The sequence below is a fragment of the Empidonax traillii genome, unplaced genomic scaffold (genome assembly GCF_003031625.1).
Source record: "Empidonax traillii isolate 1590-97213 ecotype Southwest subspecies unplaced genomic scaffold, ASM303162v1 scaffold338:size1951571, whole genome shotgun sequence".
NCBI lineage: Eukaryota > Metazoa > Chordata > Aves > Passeriformes > Tyrannidae > Empidonax > Empidonax traillii.
Genome location: NW_020955531.1, coordinates 366,598 through 392,465, shown reverse-complemented (window position 1 = coordinate 392,465; position 25,868 = coordinate 366,598). Strand labels below are relative to the sequence as shown.

The window sequence follows — 25,868 nt, the reverse complement described above, 5'->3', positions numbered from 1 at the left end:
GCGGTGCCGCGGCCGTGCCCGGGGGGCGCCGGGCCGGTGTCCCGGGTGCCGCGGCCAGACCGGGCACTGCGGCGGCCGCGACCCTGGGGGCCGGGCTCGGCCGTGCCCTCGGGCCGGACTACATCTCCCAGCGAGCCCCGCGCCGGCTCTCGCGAGAGGCGGCCGGGCTCGCGCCGGGACTTCGTTTCCCTGGGGCCGGCGGCGCGCCGGAAGTGGCCGCGCGGCGCTTCCGCGGTGGCCGGAGCTGAGCGGGGCGGGGGGGAGCGCTCTGTGCCGGCCCTCGGTGCCGGCCCTCGGGGCCCGCCGCAGCGATGGACGTGACCGGGCCCGAGACCGACTGGCGCAGCACCAACTTCCGGCAGAAGCTCGTCAGCCAGATGTGAGTGCGCCCGCGCGCGGGCCTCGGCCTCGGCCCGAGGGGCTCCCACCCCCCCCTCCCTCCGCGGCCGTGTCCTGCCTGTCTGCGCTGCTCTGCCGGGCCTCTCCGGCCTTCCCCGAGCTACCTGCGTTCGTACCCGCTCCCCGGTGTTTCCTCTCCCCCGGGCCGGTAACAGGATTTGCTCAGACTGGTTTTTTACTTTATTTCTCCCATCCTCCTTCCGTTGCACTTTGCTCTTCCCCAGAAGCACCGGCTCCTGGTTCTGCTTGACAGCATCTGCTTTAGGGCCTCGGCTTTGGGGGAGTCCGTGGTGGTGTGAAATTTGACATATTCAGTCCTATGGAAAAGCCTTTTATGGGCTTACTTCTGACTTTTTAGGGCAAATGTGAGATAAAAAGTTCAACTTGTTGCCCATTCAGCTGTGAAACAATTGCTTTACTTGAATTACTGCTCTGCAGACTTTCCTTATTTTATGGAAGACTCTTCTGCCCTGTGCAGGGTGGTTGTTACAGAAGGGAAAGCAGTGTTCATGGCTCCTAAAGTAATGCTGAAGTCCGAATTTATGTAGGTTTGGAAAACTTGACCTTAATTTATTGATTATAAGGATCAATATCTAAAAATGGGCAGTCTTTTTTCTAAGATGTATAAGCAGTTGGCTCTTTGACTGCCTTTGGTTTTACTTCACTGAAGGTGCTGTTCCAGAATGAAACTGTTACAGTATTCATTAAAGAAGTAACAATGATGTGCATCTGTCAAAGCCATGCAAACTTTCTTGGTGCTCAGAGCTGATGTTTCACTTTCCATACTTTCTGTAAAGTCATTAATCTTAGGTTGATCCCTTGCTGCTTCTCCTCCTCCTGCTGCTTCATCAAAACAAGCAAAAATGGTGCCCTTGAATGGTTTGTAGCTTTGAGGAAATAAAGACAATAAATTAAATGTGTTACTGTTCACATAACTCCTTATGAGTGCCTTGTCGTAGCTGCTGGGTACAGAACTCTTAATCTGTTGCATTTTCACACTTGGGTTTCCTTTACAACAGTGGATTTAAGTTTTTTGGGGTTTTGGTTTGTTGTTCTCTTAAAGTGTGATATGTGAGTGAACATTTCAGTGGCGCTGTGGGGAATTAGTGTCCTATATCAGTGGTCAGTGTGTAGGATTGGGTTATATATGTATATAAAATAAATTATATATATGTTATTTATATATATTAATCGATGACCTAAGAACCTTCTCAGTACTGGGCTTTGTGTGGCTGCGGCTCAAGCAGGACTTCCAAGATCAAGGAAAGCCTGAGCCCAGGTGACTGGGGCCGAGGAGCAGCTTTGGTTTCTCCCAGGATGCTCCAGGAAACAGCAGTGGTGTAGGGGTGTGGATATACCCTTCTGCTGGCAGGGTACCCCTTTATCCTGGCTCTTACACAGAGCTGGTACGTGCTGATGCCATGGGAGTCTCCTTCCTAAAGGCCTTTCCTCAATGTGTTTTTGAGTGTTGGTGTTGCCTGAAGGACAGAGCTGATCTGGGTCGTGCTGTGGTAAACCCAGTTCATGGCTGGGTACAATTCGTGCCCCAAGCTGCTTCCAGGCTGTGTTAGGAGGGGATTGTGTTGAGTGTAGAAAAGGGATGTAACTCAGGCTGTGGGATGTTCCATTAATTTCATGTTTGTTTTTTTGCTTGAAATTTTCATAGGAATCTTCTCACTTTAGTTAATAGCTCAGCTGGGTGAAAAGAAAGAATGTGTGGGCAGAAATAGAGATGAGAATGTGGAGAGCTCATGAAGGGAGGAGACTGAGGAACAGGCAGGCAGGAAGAGTGGAACAGCTGAAGTTTCTTGAATGATGAAAGGAAAAATAAGAAAAGGAAGATCATCTGCATTTGCTTTTCTTCATGAAACACTTCACAAAACAGGTTCATAAAGCAGCCTAAATTTTGTATTCCAGCCTAGGTTGTCTGATGAGAATTCGGGCAAAAATGTCCAAGAGGGCAGATGTTTCTCCCTTCCTGGAAGTGTAGAGGAAGTGAGGGATTAGTTATTTAGAAGTGCTTATTTTGACACAACTGTGAACTGAAGAAGCCACTGCAATACGTCTTCATTTCAAGTGTTTGGGTTGCCATGCAGTGAACCTGATAGTGAAATTTCTCAAAAATAACTAAGGAAAAGTGGTTATTTTTAACCTTGCTTGTTCTTCAGTACTGCTGATGGCAAAGCCACGTAGACAGTTGTACCAGCATGACTTGGCAGGGGAGGCTTCTTACCTTCTTGCCTCTGCCAGAGGGAATCCCTTCTCTTGGAGGATATGCTTGTGAAGCTGTGAAGGGAGGATTCTGTGTGTAGTGGGAAGGGTTTTTTTGTCTCTGCAGAACTGGAGGGAAGGTAATGCTAAAACAAGGCTTTAGGGAGGCTGAATGGTCCTTTGCATTCCTTGTGCAGCTGAAGGAGTTGTGCTGGGGACCTGGGACCTTCAGGCCTCTGCATGTTCTGTCAAGCAGCTGTGAATAAAGTAGTGTGAGTGATTCCTGCTTTGGGCCTTGTGCTGGGGTGTGTTACAGGGTATTCCTGCAGCGAGGGCTGCTGGTGATGAAATTTGTTATGCCCAATCTGTAACAAACAGAAATGTTGTGTGGGACAGTTATCTGCACAAGAGCAAGTGAATAAAGTTTAATGTAGTTGTTGGTGTTTACTTTGAGATTTTTAAACCTTGTAATGTGGGTGCATGAGGCTGACAGCTTACCAGCACACTCCCCCCTGCCCACCCATTGCTGTTTTAAGCAAGAAAGGTTGTTAGCTGAGTGTCACAGTGATCAAATATTCTATTTCACAAAGATGTGGTGATTTTTACATGTCTTAATGTGGTGTTGGCCCTGGAACTCACTGCCCTCGTGTTTCATTGAAACAACTGATTCATGCAGTCGTGGTGTGAGCTGGGGAGGGAGCTGCTGTAGGTTTGAAGGAGAACGTGTTTTGCAAGATCTTTCAGCTAGACCAGTTGGCCTTAGTGAGAGGTTGCACATATTTGGGCTGGAAACAAGTTCTTGGGAATGGAAGGGGAATTCCTGAAGCTGGTGTTGGTGTTGAATGCTTCATCTTTTGAAACCACAACTTTTGAGTGTTGTGCATGAAATCAGAAAGGCAGACTTTTTGGGCACATATAATTATGCATTTACTAAGTGCTTATGATGCAGATGAAGGTTGGATTGTCTGGTACCATCTAGTTTTCAGAGTTTTGTTGAGTTCAATGTTCTTCCAGGATACCATATGTTATTTGGTATCCTTAACTCTGGGCTAAAGCTATGACTTTTAAAGTGACTTTCCTAGTCTTTTAATGTAAATATTTTTATGTTGATTGCAGTTGGATGTGTAAACAGGGAAGGACTTGTGTGGTTTTTTTCTTCCTCCCAGTCTAAACCTTCTTTGGAATGCTAACAGATAGAATATGGAGAGCTCGGAGTGGCATTTTTGGTAATGCAGATGTAGTTGTAATAACATGTCTTTCATGTTCCATAGCTTCAAAAGGAGAAGGTAGATATATGTAAAAGTAGATAATTTCTCCCCCTCCCTCCAAGTTCCTGGTACCAAGTTCCACACTGATCACTGTCAGTAGCACACCCACTAAGTACCTACCTGACTTTCTTTACTTGCCTCTACACAATCTTTGTCTTCTCTTTTTGCCAACTCAGTTTTCAGTGCTCTCAGCATGAAAGGCATTGCCATTTTACTGGGACTGGGAAGTTAAGGAGGAGTTAACTCTTCAGAGAGTAGTATGGATTTAGAGGCAGCCTTTCCAAAAGGGAAAGCATTAAAAAAGGGGTTGTCAATAAAGAATTGGATGTAGCCTCTTCTTTCACAGCAGAGCTCCTTCAGGAGCAGTTCACTTTAAGACTTGTTTGTCCATGGAGGAATGGTTATTCTGCATTATGTTCAGATTCAGCTTCAGTTTAAGTAACTTCATATATAAGCAGCATTTTTTTAGTGTCTGCCAGACCAAACCAGTAGGTTACCATGAGAGCCCTACAGCAGGTATGATGTTCCACTGTGTTCTACTTTGCAGGCTGCAGCAGGTCAGCTGTCTGCCACTGGTTTCTGAGGAAAGGGAATGAGTTGTGGCAGGCTAAGCTCCTGCATTTTAAGGCTGTAGCATCTGCTCTTCTGGGGCTGTTACTCAGTTAATTCAGGAAGCTGACCCAGCTTACTGCTTGTGCAAGCAGCGTTCCTGCTGCATGGGAGCTGGTAGAAATTTGGGGGAAATTGTTCCCCAAATTTGGAATACATTAATCTTATCATTCAGCTTTCCTCAAATGAACAAGTCCTGGTATTTTGTCAAGGTGGTAAAATAATGACTTGCCTTGCAGTTGTTCTTGAATTTCTACAAAGAATATTTATGTTGGCTTTGTTCTCCATCATTTGAAGAAACTTCAAAGGGTGGTGATTTTAAGTATTTTATGTGGTGTTGTTTTGGGGTTCTGTTTGTTTGTTTTATATCTATAAATGAGAGAGGGGCAAAAATCTGTTTTACAGACCTTTCTAACTACAGAAAGTATTTACTGATGTCCTCAATTAATACCCAGCCTTGTTTTTTCCTCTTTTTTTCAGTGATGAAGCTATGAGGAAAGCTGGTGTTGCCCATAATAAATCCAGCAAAGATATGGAGAGTCATGTGTTTATGAAGGCCAAAACAAGGGTAAAGCATCTCTGTTTGTTTCCAGAAGTCATTGCATGTCCAAAGAAGTTTGGAGCGAATTGCAGAAACAGCAAAACCGGTGCACTTAGTTAACTGTCTCTGCTTACAGTACAGAGTTATGTGAAATTTTGGTTTATATGTACTTCTTTTACCCTGAGGGAAGTGAGGTGTTCTGCATCCAAATATGCATCAAACTGGACTTACTGCAAGACAGCTTCGCTGATGCTGCAGCATTTAATGCACATATGGAATCACAGTTTTCTTACCTGAATGTTTGTATGTAGTGAATTGCATAGAGTTTCATTTATCTGCAGTGTAACACCATTCCATGTGACCAGGTGGAGGTCAGAAAAACCTGGGCTATCAATGAAAAGGCTCTGCCAAGAGTAACACCAAGGGAAGTGCTGTGGTCTCTGAGAAAGTCTGGCTATAATGTACAATTCTACACTCTGCCAAAATATAAACTTCTTCCCTGGAGCTGTGTTAGGAGGAATTGGATACTGTTGCTGTCTCCAAACAAGCCACATTTGCGATAGAGCTTGTCTTGGTGAAAATTTTATAATGCTGATGTCACAGATCTGTGCCTGTGGCTGGCATCCTCACTGGTGGGTTGGTAGTTTCATGGGCAGGAAGGCTGTCTCAGCCCTCTGCAGTTTCTCACATGTTACGAGGAACAGTAATTAAATGCTGCAAAGAATGTTTATCTTTTCACTTCTGACATTTCTATCATGTTGGTCTTCAAAGTTATTATTTTACTTGTATTTGTAATATGTACTTAGCTTAAAAAAAGGTAGTATGAATGTGACATAATTCAAGGACTAAAATAAGCCAGTGCACGAAGTAAATCAAGGTTTAATCCTTATGAAAAGGACTTACAGTGGATAAGAACTGGAAAATGGATGTATTGGTTTATAAAGTTCACATATTGTGATCCTGTTAGTGTGCCTGTCAGAGAGGTTCTTTCCTGTGAATTTTGTGGTTTCTTGGCCTTCTTGTACCATCAACTGCAATGACCTATTAGTAAAAATATTCTGACTTAATAAACAGACTGTTTCTTGGAATTGAACTGCTCTGAAAAGCCCTCAGACACTGCAAAGTCAAGTCTGGTATGTTAAGGAAGAATACTTAAGAAAGAGAAAGTAATGGTTGCTCTGTTTTTATTTCTTATGCTGAAATATTCATTTTTCACCTTTAGGAGGAATATCTTTCTCTTGTGGCCAGACTTATTATCCATTTTCGAGACATCCGTAAGTGATTTTTTATTTTTGGCTTGTTTTTTTCTTAGTCGTGGAGTTGCTCATCACATCCTCCAAAAAAAAAAAAAAAAAGTAAATGTTAGGGTTTCTGCATGTGACTCTTCACAAGTTGCTTTAAAAGTCTTTCTGTAATATGCATGCCTAATTTCTAAATACTATTTCTTTTACACATCTTCTATAATTGAAAAGTGTTTGAGAAATTATTTAAACTGCTATTTAGACTAGTTTTCTTCCTTCCTAATTTTTTTATCCTTCTTTCCATTATTTATGTAGCATTCTGGTTACCAAATTGGCTTAATGAATTTTATTAGAACTACAGTAGATAGAGATTTTTTTATTTTTTAAATTATGTGAATATATTTCTTGTAGAGAGTGTATCTAAAGGGCCCAATTTGTGTGTGACAAGATTTGTAAAGATGATTAATTGTTTTTTCTTTGCAGACAACAAGAAATCTCAAGCCTCAGTCAGTGGTAAGAGTTCATTTTTGTTGTTATTTTCTTCCTTCCCCCTGTGCTCCCCATTTTTAAGTAGAGCAGTTTAAAAATCAGGGCTGTGGATACTAAGAAAAAGGCATCTGTGTGTTCCCTAGCTGGAATATTACATGCTGCTGGAGGAAGAGGGGGTGCTGTGTTCTGTACCTGATTAATGCTGCTTCTGCAGCCTGTGTTCTGCTTTGCCCTCTTAAATTGCCATTCCCTCTTTGACTTAACTTTTCTGTGTGCCCAGTATTCAGTTTATGAAAACTGTCTTAAAAGGCATTGAATTTATCCACTGCATTATAAAAATGATGTTAGAGAGGGAACTACATAGCAAAATACTTCCTCTGGTCTGAGCATTGATTCTCCATTTGACTTCAGGAAGAAGAGGATCCACGGCGGGATCCTCTTGGTGTTCGAGTTTATAAGCTGTGTATCCTCATGGACTATTGTTGGCAGCTTGTTTTGACTTGTGTGTAAATGTGGAGGTGGCTAATAAGTTCCTTTTCTCTAATGTATTTAGAATCCATGTGGGACTTTGGAACTCTGAAACACTTTGAATCATCTCCACTCTACATACAGAGAGTCAAAGATGTGCCAGAAGCCTCTTGTCTCACAGGCAGAGCAGTAAATCTTATTTTCCCGGGGTATTGGATCTAGTCGTAGTCTGAGCCCAACAGATCAGAGAGTGGAGGATGGGGAACAGAGGAGTTGGGGCAGACAATTGCATGGCTGGCTGCATATTGGTAACTGTTTTCTTTGTAGATCCCATGAACGCCCTGCAGAATCTAACTGGGGGTCCCACAGCAGGGGCGCCGGGGATGGGCATGGCTTCCCGAGCTCAAGGAGCTCCCATGAGTGGGATGAGTGGCCTTGGTCCAATGGGACAACAGATGAGTCTCCCAGGGCAGCAGCAGCCTCCTGGAACCTCGGGAATGGCCCCTCATGGTATGCCTGGTGTCTCTACAACTACTCAGCAGAGTAAGTATTCGGTTTGCTTCAACCGCTGAAATTGTTATGTCAACTTTTCAGTAATAACTCTTTTCCCCAAAGAAAAGGTGCTGAAGAGATGTCATACTTCTAGCTAAATCAGCCAGGAAGAATTGATTTTTAAGTACTGCTACCTAATGGGATGCCTTCCTCAGTATAGTGAGGAACAGTCTACCTGTCGTATGAGCAAATTCTTCAATTGTCAACTTTAGAATGTTGTTTCTGTAGAGCTCACGTAAGTTTTCTGTAGTACAGTGCTTCTGCTGGTGACCTCAGTGCACATTTCCTCCTGCACATTTTTATTCTCTTTACCTAGGTTGCTGACTCAGCGTGTGCGAATTCGAAGTTAGTAGTAGAAAGTATCATTCATTTTGCTATTAATGTGCCTCATCCATTCGAGGAAGCAAAAGTATATGCTGCTAATGAAGGATGTTAATCTCGCGCTGTTTGGGTCTCATGTTTTCAGTACAGTCTATTTTCTTTTCAGACCAACTTCAGCTCCAGCAGATTGCCCAGCAGCAACAGCAGCAGCAGCAGCAGCAGTTCCAGCAGCAGCAGGTGGCTTTGCAGCAGCAGCAGTTCCAGGCCCAGCAGTCAGCCATGCAGCAGCAGTTCCAGGTCCAGCAGCAGCAGGCAGCGGCTGCTGCAGTGGCGCAGCAGCAGCAGCAGCAGTTGCAAGCTGTCCAGCAGCAGCAGCAGCACATGCTGAAACTGCAGATGCAGCAGCAGCAAAACCAACAGCAGGTGATGACAAACAGCTACAGTGTCAAATGAGGTGGTCTGTGATGGGCTACTTGTCAAGTGAAGCTCAGCCTGTGTGGAAGTAGAGTATCAGCTCTGCCTGGTACCAGCGCTTTTTCACTTTAGGGTAGGGCTTCAGGTTGGCAAGATAATTGACAATGATGTATTGCATCCTGGAGGAAAGACTTAGAGATGTTTCATTGCTTTCTTCTGTCACAGCAATAGAGAATTGAAATCTTTGTCTCTTTCTTCTATAAATGTCGGGATTGTCTTTCATTCTGACAAGAATAGGTGTGTGGGAAAGAACAGTACTTGAATTACTGTAGCAGTAGTGGCTGTTTTGTTACTGTGTGAATAACATGTTGCCACTTTAAAAAATATGTGCCATGCACAACATATATATATATATATCTACACACACACAGGCACTATATGTATATATATAAGGCAAAAACGCAACCAAGGAAACTTCAGCTGTCATATTCTTGTGCAATTTTTGGTAAAGGGTGGTTACATTTGAAGAAGTGTGTCTGAGCCCATTTGTGCAGGAGAACCTGATGCACTTCACCTTTGCTCTTGAAAATTGTTTTAGTAGCAAGGAAAGCTTGTAATGTCAAAACTGTGAGATGCAGCACTATGTAGGGTTGAGACATGAAGAGTGAGTGGATAAAAAGGTTGGGCTTTCTCTTTGGGCTTAAACCATCAGCCTGATGTATTAGGATTCTGTTTGCTCTTGGTTTATGCTATAAAAACAAGCTTGCTGTCGCATTGCTGGAAGCTTTAGCATCCTGGCTTCTCCTGCTTTTCAGATGCAGCAGCAACAGCAGCAGCAACAACTACAGCGGATTGCCCAAATGCAGCAGCTGCAGGCACAGGCTATGCAGGCACAGCAGCAGCAGCAACAGCAGCAGCAGCAGCAACAAATACCACAACAACAGATACAGCAGCAGCCACCTCAACAAGTCATGCAACAGCAGATGCAACAGATGCAGCAGCAGCAACAACAGCAGCAACAGCAGCAGCAGCAACAACAACAGGTTGCTCAGGCACAACAGTCTCAACTTCCACCACAATCCCAGCCTCAGCCCCAGCCCATGGTGTCTCAGCCACAGGCAATCTCGGGACAAATTCCCGGTCAGGTTATGCCTGTTACTCTTACGCCACAGCAGTTAAAAGCCATGCAGGTAAGGGCTGGTGACCAGCTGATATTGTTGGTTAGTCAATCTAATTGAAACAGAAGGGTCATACCCTGATCATGCATGTACGTTTACTTTGTTTTTCCTTTTCATACTCAAGGTAAGAGCTCAGCTGGTGCAGCAGCAGCAGCAGGCAGCAGCAGCAGTGCAAGCAGCTCAGGCCCAGGCTGCTCAGATGGGAGCTTCAGGGCAGGTAAGGGCTCAGGAGCCACTGCCACTGGGCACAGGCCTGTAGCAAGTGCATGCTAGAGATGAGCATGGAGATGGGTTTCTGGTGGTTTTCTGATGAGGGGTCTGACGTTGGTCGTTCCCTCTTATAAAGGGGATATGGTCTTCTCTGCTGTTTCTCCTTTGCCTGGAGTCAGAGGCAGGATTTCATTGACAACCTCTGTGCATGCTCTCTGTCCCAAGTAGGTACAGTTGTTGCCTGTACTGACACAGGAATGCACATGAGTAAGAAGGCCTCCTGTGGGCACACTACAAGTCTGACTGTTGGTACCTGGAGTGTATCACCTCTTCTTTCCTTAAACTTTCTTAGGTGACTGCTTTGTTGTGTAAACTGATCTCTGTACTGTGACTCTTTGCCTGCTATCTTTAATCCCATGTGATTTACCTTCCATCTTCATGTATTGACTATAAAAAATTGTATAGACAGTGAAATCTCTCTGCACTCCCCTTTCATTCCTTTCATCTTTCATTCTTTTTCTGAGTGAAATGGGCAGTAGATCTAGATTGCTCTTGTTCTGGATGTGAATTGTGCAGAAAAAATGGTGTGTGTCACAAGTGCAGAGTTACACTAAAAAAAACAAGCAAAACAAGTGCTGGGTGAAAGCTTCTTGTCTAACACAGTTTTCTTATCCTGCAACACACTTGTAGCCCCAGTGGTTGTTCCTTGATGTGTGTCTGGGATGAAGGAGACATGGGGGGAAAAATGGGGAATGGCTTAAGCTGAACCTCTCACCCCATTTCCCACAAGAATATGAAAGTCTTTCGTGGCTTACCTCTGTAGTGTTTCATATTGAGGCATGTTACAGACATGGGTAAGTACAATTATCACCACTTTGTAGACGAAGAGACAGGCAGACAGATGAAACGAGGCTGACCAGGATTAATGCAGAGTTCATTTTGTATACCCAGACATTCCATGTCCTTCATGCACCATTTTCCCTTCAGTGCACAAGTAATATTATAGGTTCAGTAAGACATTTGGAAGGTTTTTATGTGGACTGTGATAGCAATTGGTTCTTTAACATAAATCTCCCAGACTTTTATCAGGGATAGTGTCTTGTGCCATCATAACTTTTGTGTGGCCCACACCCTTGTTGGTGGCTAAGTTCTGTTTCTGCATTGGTCCTTTGGCTTGTGGCAACATAAGGTGTAAATCTGATGCAGTGGTAAGTACAGTACTGGCAGCAATGGAGAATTCTCTTTCTACAGCTGAAATGTGAATTAAAACTTATGTTTGTTTCTTAAATAATTTCCAGGTGGCACTGCAGGGACTTAGGCTGACTGGAAGGAGACTGGCTTTTCTTCTTTTTACTAACTTAATGGTGCTCTTTTCAACTCCAAAGCAGATGGATTGTGTTTATGCAGAGTCAACTTAATTCTTGCCCCATTTAGTGACTTCATATGCCAGTGGCTTAACGTCACAGTGCATTTGAAAAGTTGTGGGTGATAAGATGGTTGACAGTGAGTTTTGTATTGCAGCTTTATTCAGTCATGTGTAGTAAACTCGGAGATTGCTTTTTATCTGTCACATGTGGAATTTAGAATATTCCACATACAGAGGCTTTACTCCATTTATGTTCATGCCATCACAATACAAGTCTACTAAAATTCACTTAACACTGTGAAGTCTAATAATTAAATGGGTTTCTTGTACTTGTGGAAATATTTTCTATATCTAATACTTACTTTTAAGATTGTGGCTGTGTATAATATTACAATGCAGCTTCAGTGTTGAGAGTGTATAAGGATTCTCTTTAATTTATAAGAAGTTTCTTTTAAAGTAGATTTTTGCTTTGCATTTAGTACATTTTTCAGTAGCACACCAGCATTTTTAATAAATCTGCCTTGATTTCTTCATTTGGTCCAGGGAAGCTTTTGTTATAAACAACCCCTGTCCTAATCTTTACTTGTTAAATTTAATCATAGTTTCTGGGGATTTTGCTTGATATGTCTGTATTTTTCCTTTTCGGTAAAGTTTCTGTATGTCCTCTGTGCATAAAAGTAAAAGCAACCCCAGGTTTAAACATGGATTCACTTTGAAGTTCTTCTCTGAAGTTATAAAGACACCTGACACAGGTCAGTGTTGCCCTGCTCAGGTGCCTCGTCCTTGTGAGCATGTAGCTCATGGGGAAGCTGATATAGGAGTGTCCTTGTGACCAGAGAGCTACACAAGAGCTTGCAGCACCAGGAAAAAAACCCTATAATCAAGTGGAATTAAGTATTAATGAAGTTTAAATTGGTGTTCTGGTGCAGTTCCTTCAGGTGCTTAGAATGCAGAGTGGCTGTTGCTTTTTGAAAATCCAGGCTGCCTTTAGAGGAGTGACAGTGGTACTGAACGTACATATGCTCACCAAAAGCTGTGTATTTACAGAATTCTGAATGTTTGGATTTTAGATGAAAGAAAGTTACAAGTTCAGGATTCTGATTGTTATATTCCACTTCATTTTTATCAAATAATAGGGTTTGTATCTTACTTTGGAGGGAGACTCTCTTCCTCTTCTTGCTCTCTGCTTTATCTCAGTTTACAGAATCCAGAATTTTATGCCATAAAAATCAATTTCACTTGTGGAGGAGGATTTTTGTCCAGTTAAAATCTTTTCTGAAAGTACTAGAACATTTCTGGTTGTGTTCTTGTTTTAGACAGACAAGAACAGCTCCTTCATGGATATACTGCTTTGCATAAAACAAACCCCCTTTCCTGAAACCTTTGTCAAAGGATCACAGGTTTTGTAAATGTAAATCAGCTGGAGAATGGGGAAACATAGATTACTTTTGTTAAGAGAGTGGAATTAGTGCCATTTTATTTATACACTTCCTTTTGAAAGCACACATTCCAAAAATACAAAAAATCGAACCCTATATTGTGTACATATGCACGTTTGACCAACTGCAATACCACAAAGAGCTGAAAGCCTTTGAATTGGAGTTTGTCCTGTTGGGGTTCAGTGGTTTGCCAGGCACTTAAACTGTGAATGTGCTTCTAATTTCCTTGGCCTCAGTGGAAGTGATTAAATCTTCACACTTTGGTGGTATGGCATGAGAAACAGGACCAAGATGGGACACGTGGGTCACCAGAACATCCCTGGGATTCCACACGCTCCAGAGATCCATGTGCGTTCACGAGGGTCTAAGATGGGCTGATTGTGCCTGGAAGGATACCTTGGGTTTATTTTTTTCCCCCTAGCAATTTCCCTCCCCTTTTTTTTTTTTTTCTTTTTTTGTTAGGGCTGTGTTGCTTCACCAGCTCTCATGTTGATACTGTAGCTCTTCACTGCACTTCATAGCATCCACCTGTGCTTTGTGGCAGTGCTGGGTTGTTGTGTTTGCTCGTGGTGGCTGCTGCATGCTGTGTGTGCACGTGCGCATGTGTGTGTGATGTCTGAAGCGCTCTCATTTGTTTCTCTTTTGAAATCCTGTCTCTGACCATCCCTCTTTCCCTGATGGAAAGGGACTGCATTGCTCTGATGTTGTGAACTAACAGCTGTGCTGAATTTGACACTATTTTCTTTATCAGTTATTGCTTTCTTTTTTCAGTCTTGCTACATTGTATTTAATTTTATTTATTTTTTAACAATTGTAAGCACATGCATTCTCTGACTCTTTAGAAACATGTTGCTGGCTGCTTCAGTCCATTTACATAGAACACTAAGCAGGAGTGCCCCAAACCCTTTAGAGGAAGGAGATTACATGAATTTGTAGGTTAGTTAGGACTGCATAGGTTCCTTGGTAACATGTAAGCTAGAAAAAAAAACAAGCCCAGAGAACTTTACTGTAGGTCTTTAAAGTACCAAAGAGAAACTCTTTTACTGATAAGTGAATCTGACAGTTACCTGAATACCACCTCAAAATTATGATGTATTTGTTGTAAATTCTCAGTATATGTCAAATTCTCAGTGGAATGTCAAATTTTAAGTAACAGAGGGCTATACATATATATATAAAATTAAATCTGTGCGACTCATGCAAGTTCTGAAAGGGACTTCTAGGCACCTCAGAGTAGCATAGCCCTAATACTGTTTTAAAATACAAATTCATTCTAATGCTAACCTCCATCATTTATCCTAAATGATTGTACTTTAGGGTGCGCTTAGTCTATACAACTGGAGAATCAAAGTGTGCTTGAGGAAGATTATGGACCCATAATAGAACAGTTTAGCCCAGCTTAGTAACAGAGGAATGGGTATTTGTCAAAAATATGGAATATATGGATATATTGGACTTATTCTGTGGGTTTTAAAAGGAAGGAAATAGCCTTGTCAAACCCAGAAGTCCTTTTTGTTGTCTGGCATTGTTATACTGTCATAGGTTAGGCTGGTCTGGAGTTTTACCCACTGTGGAGCATTTGTGCTGACAGTTGCTGTTGAACTGTGTGACAAATTGTTCTGTAGTGAAGGGGGCACATGCAAATACTGCTAAACCCTTTGAGTCCACAGTGGGGGAAAGCACATCAGAAACCTATGGCATTATAGAGCTTCTTATATGGAGCACAGACAGCAATCCTGGAGCACTTATTTCCAAGAATTCTAGAAATTCAAGATGTCAGGCAAAAGTTAGGAAAAGCCCTTCATGGAAATGCAGCACAGTGCACATATGAGTGCACAATGAGTGTGCATAGTGCTCTCTGGAGATAACTAGAATTCATTGGGTGCTTGCTGAAAGCAGATAGAAGGGGTGCAAAAAGGAGTTTGGTTACTAAGCTAGCATGTCAGGTTAACCTTTAGAGAAAAGCTCACTAACCCTCCCTTCATGCTCCCCCTCCCCCTAATCCCTGGAGGTTGCATGTGCTTCTCATCCTGCCAGTGCACTGCATTTCTTGTTTTGCGATTACTTTTGTCTGTTGTCCCTCTGTCCTCAAAGATGATCACCGCACCTATGGCCCGAGGTGGGATGCAAATCAGACCACGGTTCCCGCCTACCACCGCTGTGTCTGCTACAGCACCAAGCTCCATTCCCTTGGGCGGACAGCAAATGCCACAGGTATTTACTGAGTCAAAGCACGTTGTGTCAGGGATTCGCTGCCTGGTTGTAGCACTGCCTTTCGAGCAAGGGGACCTTCACTTCTGCACCGAACAACAAACTTGCTGGTGTTTCTCAGGGTGTTGGGCTGTTTAGGTTGGGTTTTTTTATGGATCCCTTTTCATTTTAAATAATAGGTTTTCTGAGAGCTTGGGATATCAAATAAAGCATTATTAAAGTGGTGTAGGTCTTTATTTGAACATTTCAAACTTTTCCATGTTCGGAATTGATTCAGCTCTCAAATTAGAGGTCCTCACTCTACGAGTGGGGATTTATGAGAGTGTTGCAAGTCTGCAGTTACCTGGCTGAGTTGTGACCAGGACCTTGCTTGTCATATGTTCCTGCTCTGTACAGATGCTCCCTTCATTACTAGTAAACTGGGGCTCATTTCAGCTGGGGTAGCTTCTTGGCACAATATCAGGGACCCAGAAAAATTCAAGCTCTTCTTTTTTTTCATGATTGTGTAGGAGCAAGTGCCAGAAGGATCCCACTTGTACCTGCATCGGAAGAGAGCCTGTGTAGGCAGGCTGGCAGCACCTGTCCAGCTGTTGCTGGGAAGTGCGTGAGGTCAGAGTACTGCATTTCTTCTCAGGAATTTGCAGAGGTAGTTAAAGTGACCAGATGGATTCTGTAGTCCTAGGCAAACACACCTGTTGTCATTTCTGGTTTAAGATGGATGTTCATTTCAATCCAGGACAGCGTTTATATGTTAACTGACAAACCTGGGCATAGCTGAGGAGTCAGAGGAGAATCTACTCTGAGCTTTGGTTGGTCTAGCAGTTTATACAGAGAGACACAATCATCTCCCATGTGAAATACAATATGTGGTTTGATGGTGAGGCTTTCCCATGGGTATTTAAGTTTTAGTTTGGCTTATATTTAATATTTGACTTGTAACAAAAGCCCTCTGGCTCAAGCATTCAGTGCCATAGGCTGATCTTTTAGCACTGTCATTGTTTTTGAGGAGCTTTGATTTCCAACATTAAGTGAACTGGTCATCAAGGAGCTCTCTCAGTAGGAGGCCAGGGATGGTGAAAATGATGTAGAGGGCTGAGCAACTAGAGAAGGCAGAAGAAGAAAAGAAATTTTTCATGAACAGTGATTTACAATACTGTAAATGCTTTCTGGAGTTTTCCTTTAGGCCGAAAGTTCCCCCATTACTACCCAAGCCTTCCTTGTTGCAATCTCCTTTCCTTGCCATTGGCTTCTGTCTATTTGCACACTCTTGTTACTGGGAGCTTCTGAAAGCTCTCCCCAGCCTTATCTCCTGAGTGCTGTCCTTGCCTGAGACTCAGCAAACTGGAGATAAACCCAGCCATGAGGCCTATCTACCAACACAGTGGACTCTGAACACTAAGAGTAGCTTTGATTTAGTGGATATAAATGCAAACTTTTATCATGCAAGCCTAAATATCTCCTGGCCAAGACTTAGGGCTTGGTGTCATGATCAGGTCACTGTAGAGTCACAGAGCATGGATTTGTTCAGTGGGCTGTCACGGCTGACCATGAACATGCTTGTAGGGCACAGATTCACATCCCTCAGTGAAAAAATATGTAATTGCATTTGCTTATATCTGTTGAAGATGAAGGGTATACAAATGATCAGTAACCATGGCTTGACTCTGGAGTTAAATGAGTTCAATGGAGTTACAACTCTGGAGGGAAGATTTTGGGTTTATAAGTATTTTTGTGGTGGCTTTTTTTTTTTATTTGTTTGGTTTTTGGTTTTGTTTTTTTTTTTTTTTTAAGCTTTCTTTTTACTCTGAGTTGGCTGGAAAGAGCATTCCCTAGAAGTTGAAATTTCATTAAATTGTTGTAATCTTAATCCATGTCCTGGAAACAATGTAGAAACCTAAACCTGAAGATCTATTCTACAGACAGACATCTGAAATTGTTATGTAGCAAATGAATTGCTATCAAAGCAAAGCAAGGCAGTAAGTTCAGAATTGCACAGTTCTGAATGCATGTTTCTGAAAACGTTGCAAATTTGCTTACTGTTAGACATTGGCCTTTGGTATGGTCAAATGAAGCTGGCAGAGAGCAAACCTGTCGTAAGAGGGAAAGCTGTTTGCCTGTGCATATACTTGAATGAGAAGGGATAATGTAAAAAAGTTCAATTTATTCAGTGCTTGTGTGCACAGTAGATGCTGAGTGTCCTTTGCTTTTCTGCACCATTTATAAATTACTGTGAAGGGCCCTTGGTGTTCAAGTAGGTACAGAAACTTGAATCTGGCAAAAAACCTGATGAAACTTTTCTCCTTCCTTCCCAAGACACAAAGATTGGAGTGTTCAGAAGTAATCACCTGTAATCAACTGGAGACGCTTGGAAGGGGCCTGATTTTCAGGAAGTGATGGTCTTAGTTTGACCTGAGGAAAAATGGGTGCAGCATCCAAGCTCTAAATTATTTGCTGGTTAATACAATGTTAAATAGACTTGTAAAAAGTCAGGGAATGCTTTTTGCAGTGTCCATCCCAGCTTCCTTCCAAACAGTGGTGAGCTGCTTGCTTTCTATGGGTGCTTTTCAATCCCCAAAATGCTTTTCCAGCTGTTGAGGAGACAAATGCTGTTAAAGAATCCACCTTTTATGTATAACAGTAAGCACAACCCAGTGCCTTTTGATTATGGAGAAAAGGAAGATATAGTAGCTGATTTAAAACATGACTTCAGCCTCACTTGTTCTAAATGGTATCCTCGTGGGAGAGGTTGCAAAGGCACTGGGGTTATTGAAGGTAAAAAACCCCATCATAGTATGTCAGGCTGCATTTGATTTTAAACTGTTCATTAATGGCTGACAAACTGGCATCTTCAAGCCTAGTAGTTTTGCACAGAGCTGGGGATTGTTTGTGCCCTATTTTATTTTGGTTTTTTGTGGAATGAGGCCTCTTGCAGAGCTGCAATGTGATATTCCAAGCAAAGCATTTCCTGTTGTATTCGCTGTGTACATGCAAAAGTAGACCATATGATACCTTTAAAATGTGCTAAATATCATGTCCTCTGGATACAGTTGGATGATCTAATGGATATTTACCAAGAGAGTGAAGGACAACACCCATTTGCAGCACCCATGATGTGTCTGGGACTTGTGGATTTACTGGGACCTTTGCTTAAAATTCATTTAGACTGAGGGAAGCAGAGTTGTTAATTCATAAAGATGCTCATCATTGACTTACAGAACAGACATGGAGATTACTGAGCCACGATGTATCTTTGTATGTACTTACTTATAGCCTCAGGTCATGGGAACTCTGCATGTGCCTTAAACATGATCACTTAACATCTTCATTACTGTATCATGCTCCGGGCCACTCTACAGGTTTTCTTGTTTGTTTTTGAGTGATTAAGAGAATAAATGTGTATTAGAACAAATGTGAGAAGTTGCTCAAATTTGAGCATCGTCTGGCTCTGGCACTGTAGGAGTGTACAGAATAAACTTAGTTGTTACCCAGAGTTTGGTGCTGTTCTGGAAATGCTCTCATCATCTCTTTGTCCTTCAGGCACACCTCAGCACTCTCCAAAGGTCAGAAAGCTACTTCATTTTTTTTTTTTTCCACACAGCCATTTAGTTTGGAGTGTTTCTGTCTCACACAGTTTTTCGAAGCTGAATATTTGAACAAGATGTTGCTGACTTGGCTTACTTACTTGTTTTTCTTCCTTCTTCCTAAAGAAAACCGGTTGAGAAGCTACAGTCAAGTCTGATAGACCTTTGAAGACTATAATGAAAAGGTCAAAATAAGGAGGGGGGGTTTATGACTCTGAATTCTCAAGTGAGAATTGTCTTTTCTTCCTGCTCTTTAGTTCTAATAAAGTACAGGTTTTTCTGGTACAGGTATTTCTGACATTTTAATTGCAATATGATGGTTTGGGAAGTGAAAAACAATTAGTTGTTCAAGTTATGTGCAATTTCAGTGGTTATTTCTAGTGAAGTTGATATGAAGTACTGCCCTGAGAGCCTCAAGAGCGATGAAGGTGGGACTGTCCTTATGAGGAAGAAAGGAAACTAATGCTTTCATTTCTTGTAGGCCAGAGGATCCACTTCTCTCCGCAGGTAAAGCTCTTAGTTAGGTTCCCATCCTCTACTCCCTTTTGTTGTTATTGATCTGATCTTTTCCCTTTCAGGTCAGCCAGAACAATATTACCATGATGTCATCCCCATCTCCTGTCCAGCAAGCTCAAACACCCCAGTCAATGCCTCCTCCACCACAGCCACAGCCATCGCCTCAGCCAGGCCAGCCAACTTCTCAGCCAAATTCAAATGTCAGGTGAGCCACGCTGCAGCTCCTGAGGACTTCTGTTAATGCCATAAGGGTGAGGTTTTCAGAAGCATTCAGTACATCTTACTCTATTTCCACTGAAGTGAATGAATTTCAATACCAACTGCACGGAGAGCACAGGTGGGATTGTGCTGGATACACTCTGAAAACCCCCCTTTTAAATAAAGAAGCTTTGTATGAAATCCTCACTGAGACACAACTACAAAGTGCCATAACGATGCTTACTAAAATCATATCTGCTCGTAGGCTGATTATCCTTCCTTGTCAGATTCTGGCAGGTTTGATTTTGTGCTTATTTTTCAGCTCTGGCCCTGCTCCCTCACCCAGCAGCTTTCTCCCCAGTCCATCTCCACAACCATCCCAGAGCCCGGCAGCTGCACGAACACCTCAGAACTTCAGTGTCCCATCCCCAGGTCCTCTAAACACTCCAGGTAAATGATCTGAGAGCTGTACTGCAGACCAGGAGTTTTGGTAACTGTAGTAGTTCCCAGGAAACCTGCTGGTTTTGGCTCTTTAAAGAGCTCCACAAAGCAGCTGGCATTGCAAGTAGTGAACACCACTGTTGTTTGCTTTGCAGTTTGGAAAGCACCCACTTAAGGAAAACTGCAGCAAATCTGTTGTGTTGATGTAGTGTTTAATACAACAGAGTGAAGGCAAAATGAGGACTTAGAAGATGGGTATATGGAACTTTGGAACTTTTCAGAAAAATTGGTATTACATGGGAATTGCTGTTCAGTCCATAGAACATGTTATATCTACCCAAAACTAAAGGATTGGGCAAGCACTTGAACCATGGAGGGCGTCCAGTTGAGGATTTGGATGTTTGACATGAGCTACACTTCGAGAGTGCCACATTTCAGATCTCGATTCTGAAACGTGAGAATAATGTTCTGCGGTATCCTTTATCACCCTGTGACCTGCAGTCTTCCTTCTTGCCAGGAAATCCAAATTCTGTCATGAGTCCAGCCAGTTCTGGTCAGTCAGAGGAGCAGCAGTATCTGGAAAAACTCAAACAGCTGTCAAAGTACATCGAGCCGCTCCGGAGGATGATCAATAAAATAGATAAAAACGAAGGTGAGCTTCCCTATATTTAGCCATGCATTTCTCTCTGTCAGCTCACTCTTCTGCTGAAAGAAGCAGTACTTTGCCTTATGTGATGGTTTCTATTCCAGGGATTAAAAATTACAGAGAAAGTTTGTTGCTTTCTTCCTATGACTGTAAAGATTTTACTGTGAAGAGTGGGCAAAATCCTTACCCTTAAGTTATTATCAGTTGTCCTTTACTTCTGATGGTCTTCAGACACATAGAGTGTATGCAATGGATATATTTATGGGTAGATAGATCTGTTGGTTCACACTACAGTCTTCAGTGTTGGCTCGTGTATACATGAAATTATGTACTTTTAACAGTCTACTGTATTTCTGTCTGCAAGAATGGAAGCTATCCTTGTAGTCAGTGTTTGTGTCTCTGGTACTATTTCAGACAGGAAGAAGGACCTGAGTAAAATGAAGAGTCTCTTGGATATCCTGACTGACCCTTCAAAACGGTAACTCTTTCCTTTTGGCTGGGCATCAGTTTTCCCAGCTATTCCAGAAATTTGTTGTTTAGGATCCAGCCACGTTTACATTGAGGCTCTGTGGGGCTCAGATAGCAATAACACTTCAGCCAGGGTGACCATTTTGTGGTGATGAAATTTCTCCTCTTCCACAGGTGCCCCCTGAAGACACTGCAGAAATGCGAAATTGCTCTAGAGAAGCTGAAAAATGATATGGCTGTGGTAAGTAATGCTTTGTGCTAGTAAAGATAAGCAATTAGTTCTGAAAGGCAAGATAAATTTCTTGCATTTCCTGTGACTCATGCTGTTAAGGGTTCATGGAAGGTTGGACTAAATAAGAAAACAGGGAAAAAGGGGCATTTATTTCACGCAAGTCACCTGTGTGTGTCTTAACTGAACTTTCAAGGTTCTTGTGCTTTGTGCCAAGACTCAAATACTTCCTTCTGTGAACTTTTGTGGCTAATTTCAGGACTGCCTTCCTAAACCAGAGCTGCAGATGTCTTTTTGCGTGTATTTTTTTTCCTCCTCCCTTACTGTGTGCAGTTTGGAGAGTCATTTGCATTTCATGCATTGAAAGTTTACCGCTATAAAATTTTGCAGAATCAATGGTAGATGTTTCTTTTTTTGGTAATGATGGTGATGTCGTGTTTCAGCCTACTCCACCACCTCCACCAGTGCCCCCAACCAAACAGCAGTACTTGTGTCAACCACTTCTGGACGCTGTTCTGGCCAACATCCGTTCCCCCGTGTTCAACCATTCCCTGTACCGAACATTCATGCCGGCCATGACTGCGATTCATGGACCACCCATCACGTACGTATCACCCACCTGCTGTCTGTCCTGAGCCTTCATTATTTGGGGCAGAATGTTTGTTTGTAGAAACTGTTAAAAGAACAGAGGGATTTTTGCATGGGTGTTGGTGTAACATTTTCACCTGGTCCTTTTGTGGACTGGGCTTTACACAGGGCCCCAGTTGCTTCCCCTCGAAAACGGAAATATGAAGAGGATGAAAGGCAGACCATTCCAAATGTCTTGCAAGGAGAAGTTGCAAGATTAAATCCTAAGTTCCTGGTAAACCTGGACCCTTCCCACTGCAGCAATAATGGCACAGTTCATCTCATATGCAAGCTAGGTAAGCAAGGAGACGCTAAGGGCTGCATTCAGAAAGAAGTGCTGAGCTTGACTGTAGGAATTTGAAACAGCCTTGAATCTGGCTGACCTGTGACTTCTGCATGAAGTACTTACATCTATACTTATCATAGCACTGCATCATCACAACATCCTGCACAGCCTGTTTCAGGGTACACTTGGGGATTTCATTCACACTGATTGATCCTTTCTCTGCACTGAACTTGCAATTGGTAACCTCAGTGTCTAGAAAATTACTTGTTGCTAGCAAAATCTTGATTCCTGATTTTACCTACTCTGATACGTGAGTTGTTGTGCCTCCATCAAGTAGGACAGAGCTAGAGAAATGGTGAGTTAATTTTTGGGAGAGTCTATTTCAGTTTGTACTAACGATCACTGGCAATGGTGTATGTCTAAGAAATTAATTCAGATTGCTTTTTTTTTTTTCATTGTAGCGGAATAATCATAAAGTGGTGCAGTCTGTTTACTTGTTTTGTTCTTGGATTCCAGTAGGGAAAATAGATTCTTTCCTTCTTCTCTTCCTCTGAAAACTTGGGATTGGTTTTGTTCTGAGTATTGATACATGAGGCACTTAATTTTCAAAAATGAGGTGTCTAACTTGGTGAAGTTGAGCTGATGAAATGGTGAGAATGGCAAGGTGCAGAAGTGTGTGAGAGATGGAGCTCTGTTTGCCAGGCTTTTCTACCAGAAATTTAAGAGTGTTGGTAAAGAGAGCAGTGAGATTTCCTTTCAGTAAAAAAGGAGGTGTACAGTCAGGTTCCTCCTTGGGGTTCAGAGACTAGAAACCAAGCTGTGTTATGCACAAAACCCTTCCATCCAGCAAGGAATGCTTTGTTCTGATGGGAAGTGTGTTTGCATCCTAGATGACAAGAATCTTCCCAATGTCCCACCACTCCAGCTCAGCGTTCCAGCGGATTATCCAGATCAGAGCCCTCTGTGGATAAAGAATCCCAGACAGTATGGTATGAGGCTGCTGGCATGACACTTGTTGGGCATGTCTATGTGGTAGTAGGGGGGAAATGTGAACACTTCATGTTACTCTTGTCTTTTAATTTATTTTTTTTTAAATTATAACTTCCTTTATCTTTTATCTTTTTTTCTTTCCAGCAGCCAACCCCTTTTTGCAGTCAGTGTATCGATACATGACTTCAAAACTCTTGCAGCTTCCAGACAAGCATTCAGTCACCGCACTCTTGAACACCTGGGCACAAAGCATTCGCCAGGCCTGCCTCTCTGCTGCATAACAGCTCACTTTCTAAAGCATGGAGCAAGAAAGAAGGTCTCAACAGCTGGCCTCTTCCACATGCCACTGGAAAACCACAGTTTGGGGAGGTTACTTCAGAAGAAAAGAAGCCTTATGTTGTTTTGTTTCTAGGTGTCAGGTTCAATAGAGAGCCTGATGTTAGACTTAGCCTTCATGCTTTTTATCTTCTGCCTCGGTGGACTTTTGCCAGCATTTTCAAATATACAAAATGTGTATATATGGTTCTTGAGACTGTATTTCAGATGAGTTTTTATTGTCTTCTTAGAGAAGAAATTATTTGTGGACTTCCATCAGGGAGTCTGGTATAAGAGGGAGTAGGGAGAAAATGTCCTAATTTGCTTCAAAGTTTGCTCGGTGCCAGTATTCCTTTCACACTGTATGTTTTGTGACCTGATACTGCCCCAGAAATAAATTAGCTCCAACTAGAATGTGCTTGCAAACTTCTCAGTGGTTGTAGGAATCGTTTTGCCTTTTAGCTTTGCCCAGAGATGGGATAAATTACAGGGAGGCATCCCTCAAATATGTGAGATGAATCTGGATTACACCTGGGGGTGGGAACTTGAAACCAAATAGAGCAAAAAAAAGTATTTTGTAGCTCATTTTAAATGCAACTTTGTATAAACGGTTTTTGGTTAGCATGGACCAGGTTTGTCACTCCAAAAGAGTGAGGCTGATGAGGAGAGAGATACTAATGTGCACACTGACTTCCTCTCTGAATTCAGTAAATGTGTATGTAAAGGTGGGGAGGGAAAAACCAACATAAAGGTTGTATGTAAAGGTGGGGAGGGAAAAACCAACAGTATAAAGGCCAAGTGACACCAGTCAATCCAGCGGGCTCATAGCTACATTTCTTCTTTTATTAAGAGTCTTTCTGGCTTCCCTTGGGAGTTGATGCACTGCAGTGAAAATGCTTCTATGCATCAGTTTGTTTAAACAGAAAAGGCAAAAACCAACAGCTCAGGAGTAGAACTGACAATTAGCACATTGTGTCTTGAGCAACGATGGGCACTCAAGTCAGTCATCAGCTGCCTTATTGTTGGGCACTTCTAATGAAAACATTTGCCACAAGTAACTCTAATTTCATGCATTTTTCATATTTCCCCCATGCTTATAAATTGCTCTCTCTTGATTTCCTGGTGCAGAATTTCAAATGTCAGATGATCCCATTATATCCTGCCCCATCTCTCTGTATTGTGCAGCAAACCTTGAAGAGTAGCTGGGCTCTCTTACCGTAGTGTCAAGAAATTGCTATGACCTCCATAAATCTGTGTGGTGTCATCAGTTTTAGGATGTTTTTAAATGTGGGTACTTAGTAAGCACTGACTGAGGCAGGAGAATGCTATCAGTATTTTGTACATGAACTAATGCATTATCTGTTTGTTTCTATTGTAATAAATTTATTATTATTCCTGTGTTAGACATTATACTGCTCTTCCCATGTTAGATTCCAGTTTTGTTGTGCCACTGGATGATGGTAACTGTGTTCTGTGGTAAGTGAAAATTCACAGGCTTTGCAGGTTAAGGGACAAAATCATAAATGGCTTTGTGTCCTATGCAACATTATCCTTACTGTCCTGTGAGTGAACTGGAAGATCTGATCAAAAGGTTAGTAATGGTATCTACAAATGACAGATGTAGTTTTTTAACCTGTAAAATAGAGAGAAATTATGACCCAAGTCCTGTGACCACAGAGCAGATTATGGAAGTAGTGGGGAGTTTAAGCAAACAAGTTAACAAAACCAAGGCCCTCATGTATCAAATGCTCAAATCAACGCAGCAGGACAATTATCTACAGCAGGACAAGGTAAGTAGGAAGTATCTTCTCTTATGCTGGTGTGGAATGTGGTGAGATGCAACCCTTGAGCAGCTCTAAGGCTGAAGTACATTGATGGATTTGTTAGTAAAAAATGGTTATTGCAGGCTTACTTTCATTGTACTGAATGCTCTGGTTCCTACAGCATCATTTTCGATGTTTATTTACATTAGCTTATAGGTGTTTTCTTGCTGAACCTCATTTTGCTTTGATTAGCCTCTTTCTTGGTTGCACTGATGTGGCATATTCTTTAGTGAGCACAAAATGGTTGGTATTTTCCTGACTGAGATGCCTTTGGAAGCTGATCTTTAGATGAAGATGTTTTGAAATCACCAAATAGACTCTGAAAATGTGCTTTTTATGTAGTGCCCTGGGTTGTGCCACTCTGTTAATGAGACCCCCACCCTGCTGGGCAGGGCTGGAGCTGAGCTCCGTGCGTGTTTGAGCTGCAGTCAGATGCTGCTGTGAATGTTACGATGCACGTGTGTGGGGGCTCTCATGTTTTCAGTAAATGTTTTCTCTCTTTATCTCACTGCTGTGTGCAGTCCTTAATATTTTACAGGAGTAATGCTGCAAAGCAGCTGCCTGACATGGGAACTGATGGATTCCTTAAACATTGATTTAACAAAAGGGTATTTCTTGCCCTTTTCATGTCGGGGGAAAGGGACAACAAAGTATTTGTTGATCTCCAAGAGAGGAGTGTTCCTATCTGTTGCCCAAAACTACCAGGTTAGAGCTGCAGTAAGGTTAGAGGGGAAACAGAGCAGTAACTTCTGTTTTTCTAAGTGCCCAGTGAGCACAGTGGCTCCAGCAGACGTGCAACCAGCATGAAGTGTTTTAGGGAGGTAGAAGACA

At 42.4% G+C, this 25,868-nt stretch overlaps 1 protein-coding gene across 1 annotated transcript; it reads left to right on the top strand.

Annotated features, from left to right (window-relative positions):
* The first annotated feature begins 225 nt into the window (after positions 1 to 225).
* Positions 226 to 25,545, top strand: MED15 (mediator complex subunit 15). Its single transcript, XM_027892069.1, has 19 exons — positions 226 to 379; positions 4,968 to 5,055; positions 6,251 to 6,302; positions 6,753 to 6,782; positions 7,554 to 7,769; positions 8,266 to 8,522; positions 9,335 to 9,703; positions 9,816 to 9,908; positions 14,801 to 14,920; positions 19,077 to 19,219; positions 19,535 to 19,662; positions 20,171 to 20,305; positions 20,714 to 20,777; positions 20,942 to 21,008; positions 21,440 to 21,600; positions 21,753 to 21,919; positions 22,800 to 22,898; positions 23,044 to 23,939; positions 23,979 to 25,545. The coding sequence occupies exons 1-18, from the start codon at positions 312 to 314 to the stop codon at positions 23,178 to 23,180; spliced, it is 2,394 nt and encodes a 797-aa protein (XP_027747870.1). The 5' UTR covers positions 226 to 311; the 3' UTR covers positions 23,181 to 23,939; positions 23,979 to 25,545.
* The last annotated feature ends 323 nt before the right edge of the window (positions 25,546 to 25,868 follow it).